Source organism: Gadus chalcogrammus, chromosome 16 (assembly GCF_026213295.1).
Source record: "Gadus chalcogrammus isolate NIFS_2021 chromosome 16, NIFS_Gcha_1.0, whole genome shotgun sequence".
Taxonomy (NCBI): Eukaryota; Metazoa; Chordata; class Actinopteri; order Gadiformes; family Gadidae; genus Gadus; species Gadus chalcogrammus.
In genome coordinates, this window is record NC_079427.1 from 7,073,166 (window position 1) to 7,080,665 (window position 7,500).

Consider the following 7,500-nt stretch of genomic DNA (forward strand, 5'->3'; position numbering starts at 1 on the left):
AACAGACATTACTATACACACACATTTCTACACAAACATACAAACACATTACTGTACCCATACACACATTGATACGCACGCACACATTACTACACTCAATCGCGCATTCATCTGAGGACAACCAGATGAACAGATGAAAGTCAACAGTTTCAAATACCTAGGGCTCACCATAGATAACAAACTCAACTTCAACAAACATGCCATAACCACACACAAACGTGCACATCATAGGCTTTATGTCACACGCAAACTGAAATCACTGTCTGTGGCCCCCCCCCCCCCTCCTCTTAATCCTCTACAAAAGCATCATCCAACCCATCCTAATGTACTGTTCTCCCTGCTTCTTCACCCTGCTGACTGTCACCAGCGAAACCAGACTCCTCCAGAATCCCACACATAGCATCCAAGATAAACAAACTCACCACCACGTGACTGTGAAAAGCAAATGAACTTGCTATAGCACGTCTAGCACGTTTAATAGTCGGCAGCCATGAACGCCCCCTTAACCAATTCTTCATATTACTCCCATATGGCCGCAGGTATAGGGTTCTAGACTGGAGAAAAGCCCATTTTAAAAGAAGTTTTGTCCCCTCAGCCATCATAGCACTGAACAAAAATATGTAGATTTTTCATAACTGTATATTGTCCATGTCATTTTATTTCGGTCTACATGTTTTCCTATGGTATGTTGGAAGACGGTTTATCTCTTATCTTTAATCTTGCGAGAACATGTCCACTCACGCATGCATTGTGGCGCCCCGGAGGTGGAACTGCAATAGCTGCATGATTTAATTACACGGTTTATCTCTTATCTTTAATCTTGCGAGAACATGTCCACTCACGCATGCATTGTGGCGCCCCGGAGGTGGAACTGCAATAGCTGCATGATTTAATTACACCCCTCTTCAATTTATTAAATAAAAAAATAAAAGTAGGCTTGACCTGTTGAACTTGTTCCTCTGGTAAAGAGATAGGTGGCAGTTTAAGCCATTTAAGATTAAAAGGAAGACATTTTTGGGGGGGGGGGGGGGGGGGGGGGGGGGGGTGTAACCTGGTGGGTAGGTCCTCCCCAACAGGTGACAAGCTCAACCCACCAACCTGATTGGCGCCTGCCTCGATGATGTCCTCGGGAATTGTCCAATCGTGGAGTGGCAGGACTCTTCTTCAGGGTGTCCTGGTCAAAATGAGGAGCTGAAATGTAAAGACATTAAATAAAGGTATGTACAATATTATTAATATATTAACTTGATCAACGATTACAATAAAATTATGAGTTTTCTTTTATAAAGTTGTATACAATATTATCTTTGTATGTACTAACCGTTCATTTGATTGTATTTAAAGCTAGTGCAGGCAATTTATTAGAGCAGCATTTCTGTCTTTATAATATTTTAATATTTTAATTGTTGAAATTGTTATTGGTGACAGAAGTTTTTTTAACCCCAGCTACATACATATTAAAACAAATCAATCAATGCAAAATATAGCCTATGATTACACTGCAAAAACGTTTGAAAGGAATCGTACAGGTCTTTCAGCTTAATTTTTTTTCATTGACATGATGAATCTATGAAAGGAAATACGGCACAAAATATTTCTGAAATGAAATGTGTAATGTCTACAATTTTTAAATACTCTGCGCAGCGTGTGAACGCAAAGGATTGTGGGCCTTTTGGCTCGTTGAGGATCCAGCAATGCATCCTTGAAAATCTCGGATTACTTAAACAAAGGACATGAAAAGGGCGTGAATGTGAATTGAGTGTTCTAAACATTGCAACAGTGCTTGTCGGCGTTCTAAGGGGTAGCGTCCTTAAAAGGGCCTCTACAATGAACCGATACACTGCAATACACTAAACAAAACTAGATTAACTGCACCGATTTTGCACGGGTGTGTGTGTGTGTGTGTGTGTGTGTGTGTGTGTGTGTGTGTGTGTGTGTGTGTGTGTGTGTGTGTGTGTGTGTGTGTGTGTGTGTGTGTGTGTGTGTCTGTGTGTGTATTTAGAGGCTTACATTGACAGAAGTTGTCTCCCAGGACCTGCCTTGCCTGAAACAACAGTTATTGACAGATGAACTAATGAAAGATTATGAAGCTACGGTCAACACTTTTAGTTCCTACCAGCAGAGGGCAGCATTACCCTAATATCCTTTCTTAAAAATATCAAATGAAAGACTAATTATTATATGATATCAACAACAACCTCTACTTCTGTTGGATTCAAAATATAATGACTAAATATCTAACATTTAAAGTAGAGACCCACCCTTTAAAGGTTCCATGACATGCCACAAGGTGTGTTTTCAAAACGGCTTGTAACGGCTAATCCCACTCACACCTTTGAAACATTCATCCAACTTTACTTTCCTCCTTCCTCCTTCTCCCCTCCCCCCCTTTTCTTCCACTCCCGGGTCCTTCCTTCTGAGGGAGGGGGGTGGGAGGAGGAGGGAGAGAGGAGGAGGAGGTAGGTCCTATCTTGGGAGGGAGGGGGGTGGGAGGAGGAGGGAGAGAGGAGGAGGAGGAGGGAGAGAGGAGGAGGAGGGAGAGAGTAGGAAGGAGGTCCTACCTTGTGAGGGAGGGAGGTAGGATGGTTCTCCATGATAAGTCTTTTCAGGTAGTGGATCCACAGTCTCTTCTCCTCAAGGTTCCTTGTCTTAGGGAACAACACACCTCGTCTTTGAATATATATATATTAATTCTCAGTCCATATGGGCTGAAACAGTACATGTATGCTGTAACCTTCTAACCCTTTGTACAGGCTGCACTAATCTTTACGCACTGTGAAATTAGAAATACATTAATCAGTTGGGTATATGAAATATATACTGTACTATACAGTATGTATGTAATATACAGTCTGTATGTCAGGGTTGAAACGGTTAACAAAACTCACTGTTGGGATGAATAGGTGTGCTGGGGTCAGGGTTCAGTACGATATGGTTCGGTACGATACTGTATGGTGGAGTCACGGTTCAGTACCATACTGTACGTTGGAGTCACGGTTCATTACTGTACGATGGAGTCACGGTACCATACTGTACGGTGGAGTCACGGTACAGTACTGTACAGTGGAGTCATGGTATGATACTGTACAGTGGAGTCACAGTACCATACTGTATGTTGGAGTCACGGTATGATACTGTACAGTGGAGTCATGGTACGATACTGTACAGTGGAGTCACGGTACGGTACTCTACGGTGGAGTCACGGTACGATACTGTACAGTGGAGTCACGGTACGGTTCGACATTAAAATGACCTACGTGGTACAAATACAAAAAAAAAAAATCTCTTCATGGGCGAAGGCATTTTGTTGAGGGCGTCATCACTGCTCTCTGTCTACTCTCCTCGATTTTCGAAAGATGAATACAAAAAGGGGGCGTGCCTTCGTGAGATGCCGCAAGAAAGCTGGGAGATCTTCGACTTTCGACTCGGAAATCTGCCGTTCGAGGATTCAGGAACACACCATTATTGTGATAGAATATTCTAATTACCTGTACAGTATGTTGTTCTTTAGGGATCGTTTGGTCTGAAACTTTGAAAGTCAGCGGATCCTTTAGATGTTCCACCAACAACAGGTTACAGCACTGAGAGAAGCAGACAGACAAACAGAGAGAGAGAGAGAGAGAGAGAGAGAGAGAGAGAGAGAGAGAGAGACATATGGACGGGTAAAGTGACAGAGGGAGAGAAGGAGAGCGATATACTAGACGGTTTATAGATATATTATTGAGGGTCTATTAATCGTAAATTCAGTTCAACAGTTTATAGATGAATAATAGATGAAGGTATACTTTACATGTTCATGAAATGTTAACAACAGTTTATAAACAGATTACAACAATAGTCATATTTGTAGTAATAGTGTTTTTATGGTCAGTACGAAGATGTGCGTGCTGTAGATGGGGACGTATTAACCTGTTATTAACAGTGATTAACAGGTAATAGGTGTGGTAATAGTGTATTATAGGTCCTTACGAAGATGTGAGTGCTGTAGATGAAGCGGTCCATCCTCTTCTTGGTGATGAGCAGCATGTTGTTGAAGAGGAAAAAGGCTCTCTCCTTCCTCATCCTCAGCACCCTGAAGCAGCCCTCCAGGACCAGCTCCCCGAAGCCCCCCAGCTCAGGACCCACCCAGTTCACCAGTAGACCCTGGACCTCCTGGGGAGGGCACCACACAACGTCAGCCACGGTGTGTGTGTGTGTGTGTGTGTGTGTGTGTGTGTGTGTGTGTGTGTGTGTGTGTGTGTGTGTGTGTGTGTGTGTGTGTGTGTGTGTGTGTGTGTGTGTGTGTGCGTGTATGTGTGTGCGTGTGTGTGTCAGTGTGTGTGTGTGTGTGTGTGTGTGTGTGTGTGTGTGTGTGTGCGTGTGTGTGTGTGTGTGTGCGTGTGTGCGTGTGTGTGTGTGTGTGATTGTGGCTAAGAGCATAGTGTACAGTGTATGTTTGTATGTATGTACTGTATGCAGTGTTTGGTGTTTGTGTAAGTGTGTGTGTGTGTGTGTGTGTGTGTGTGTGTGTGTGTGTGTGTGTGTGTGTGTGTGTGTGTGTGTGTGTGTGTGTGTGTGTTCGTGTGTTAGTGTGTGTGTGCGTGCATGTGTGTGCGTGTATGTGTGTGCGTGTGTGTGTCAGTGTGTGTGTGTGTGTGTGTGTGTGTGTGTGTGTGTGTGTGTGTGTGTGTGTGTGTGTGTGTGTGTGTGTGTGTGTGTGCGTGTGTGTGTGTTTGTGTGTGCGTGTGTGTGTGTGTGATTGTGGCTAAGAGCATAGTGTACAGTGTTTGTGTGTGTATGTTTGTATGTATGTACTGTATGCAGTGTTTGGTGTTTGTGTAAGTGTGTGTGTGTGCGTGTGTTTGTGTGTGTTTGTGTACCTGCAGTCTGATAGCGTGTTCTTGCCTCCTCTTCATGTCATTGATGTACCACGCTACGGCTGTCATGGCAACGATGGCGTCCTCCACAACCTCAATGCCCTGGGCGCCATGGTCCCAGTGTTTAGACAGCTCCTTTAATATATGTATAACATAAGTTGCAACCAATGAATTTACTTGTAGTATCAGGCAGTAACTGGTGTGCTTACATGTAGTATCAGGTAGTAACAGGTGTGTTTAGCTGTATTTTCAGGTACTAACAGGAATATTTACCTGTAGTATATGGTACTAACAGGTGTGCTTACCTGTAGTATCAGGTAGTAACAGGTTTGTTTACCTGTACTATCAGGTAGAAACTGGTGTGCTTACATGTAGCATCAGGTAGTAACAGGTGTGTTAACCTGCAGTATCAGGTAGTAACAGGTGTGTTAACCTACAGTAAAATGTAGTAACAGGTGTGCTTACCTGTACTATCAGGTAGTAACAGGTATGTTAACCTGCAGTATCAGGTAGTAACAGGTGTGTAAACCTGCAGTATCAGGTAGTAACAGGTGTGTTTACCTGTAGTATCAGGTAGTAACAGGTGTGTTAACCTGTAGTATCAGGTAGTAACAGGTGTGTTTACCTGCAGTATCAGGTAGTAACAGGTGTGTTTACCTGTACTATCAGGTAGTAACAGGTGTGTTAACCTGTAGTATCAGGTAGTAACAGGTGTGCTTACCTGTAGTATCAGGTAGTAACAGGTGTGTTAACCTGCAGTATCAGGTAGTAACAGGTGTGTTTACCTGTACTATCAGGTAGTTACAGGTGTGGTTACCTATATTTTCAGATATTAACAGAAATGTTTACCTGTAGTAACAGGAATGTTTACCTGTAGTAAAAGGTGGTACTTGAGGATCCTCTGGACAGGTTTGAGCAGGTAGGTCTCTAACGGCAACGAGTGATTCAGGGTGGCTTGTCTCTCCTGGAAGAAGACGAGGAGACGCTCATCCTGCATACACTCCCTCAGTACCGCCATCGAGCTGGGGAGGAAGAGCGTTGAACGGGTGTTGAACCCACTGCCATGCCCTGTGTGTGTGTGTGTGTGTGTGTGTGTGTGTGTGTGTGTGTGTGTGTGTGTGTGTGTGTGTGTGTGTGTGTGTGTGTGTGTGTGTGTGTGTGTGTGTGTGTATGTGTGTGTGGTGTGTTTCTGCGTCTGTGTCTGTGTGTTTGTGTGTGTGTGAGTGTCTGTGTGTGTGTCTTTCTGTGTCTGTGTGTGTGCGTCTGTTTGTGTTTCTGTGTGTGTCTGTGTGTGTGTGCGTGTGTGTGTGTGTGTGTGTGTGTATGTGTGTGTGTGTGTGTGTGTGTGTGTGTGTGTGTGTGTGTGTGTGTGTGTGTGTGTGTGTGTGTGTGTGTCTGTGTGTGTGAGTTAGTTTCTGTGTCTGTGTGTGTGCGTCTGTTTGTGTGTCTGTGTGTGTCTGTGTGTGTGTGTGTGTGTGTGGGGGACTTACTTGGGATAGTTCATACAGTACAAGGTGTAGATGTTAAACGATTCACTCTAAAAAAAGAGAGAGAGAGCGAGTGAGAAAAATATGTTCACGGAATATCTCAAGAATGGTTGTCTCAGCAGGAGGGAGAAGAGAAATGGAAAACAAACATGGGAAAGAATTTCAAAAGCTCTCTCAAACCCACACTAACACACGTACACACACACACACACACACGTACGTACACCCACACACACACACACACACACACACACACACACACACACACACACACACACACACATACACACACGCACACACACACACACACACACACAAACACATATATACCTCTTGATTAGATGGAGCTAAAACTGATAGTAGAGACAGTGTATGAAACATTAGATAATATATACAAGATATATTTTAAAAATTATATATATATATACACATACAGTATATATTTAATAAAAAACATATCATATATATATCATATTTATATTATTATAATACACATATAAGAAATATTGTATATAATATAATTATATATGTTTTATAAACTATATATATTATTGATCTAATAATACGTATAATATAAAATATATTATCTATATTCTAATAATTCATACAATATATATGAGATGTATAATATATAATAATGCATATCATAAAAAAATCCAGGTTAGTCATGTATGACCTCATCGTACACTGACCTACTTTCTCTGAGCGATGATGTCTTTACCGCTAGATGCAGAGAGGGCCTCTCATATACACACGCACTCCCTCTCACCCAAACACACAACCACACACACACACATATCGACACATGCAATAATACGAAAGTCCACATACATACATGCACACACACACACACACACACACACCAACCCCAAACTCACTGACCCGCTCTAGGAAACACTCAGCGATGGCTGCAGCATGGGGACTGTTCTCCAAGTCCTCAAGGAGATCACTGTTGGGTTAGAGGGTTAGACAGGTCAGACTGACAGAAAGGTTTGAAAAACCAACTAGGGATATTTGAACCAAACACTTTGAATACCCATAAAGTGAAGTTAAACTGAACTCAGAACAAAAGATAAAGATACAAACCCTGGAAGAAACATTCTGAGATGACCAGAATCCCCTTTACACCTTTATAACAGAAGCAGAACTACTCAAAC

At 42.6% G+C, this 7,500-nt stretch overlaps 1 protein-coding gene across 1 annotated transcript in view; it reads right to left on the reverse strand.

Annotated features, from left to right (window-relative positions):
- The window catches only part of plekhg2 (pleckstrin homology domain containing, family G (with RhoGef domain) member 2), a 35,958-nt gene that overhangs the window by 8,657 nt on the left and 19,801 nt on the right, over window positions 1-7,500 (reverse strand). Inside the window, exons 5-13 of the mRNA XM_056610373.1 lie at window positions 7,226-7,292; window positions 6,347-6,393; window positions 5,728-5,878; window positions 4,860-4,991; window positions 3,970-4,152; window positions 3,489-3,581; window positions 2,562-2,648; window positions 2,011-2,044; window positions 1,099-1,191 (exon numbers count right to left, since the gene is read on the reverse strand). Of these exons, the coding sequence (XP_056466348.1) occupies window positions 1,099-1,191; window positions 2,011-2,044; window positions 2,562-2,648; window positions 3,489-3,581; window positions 3,970-4,152; window positions 4,860-4,991; window positions 5,728-5,878; window positions 6,347-6,393; window positions 7,226-7,292 (887 nt within the window). The remainder of the gene's footprint in view (window positions 1-1,098; window positions 1,192-2,010; window positions 2,045-2,561; window positions 2,649-3,488; window positions 3,582-3,969; window positions 4,153-4,859; window positions 4,992-5,727; window positions 5,879-6,346; window positions 6,394-7,225; window positions 7,293-7,500) is intronic.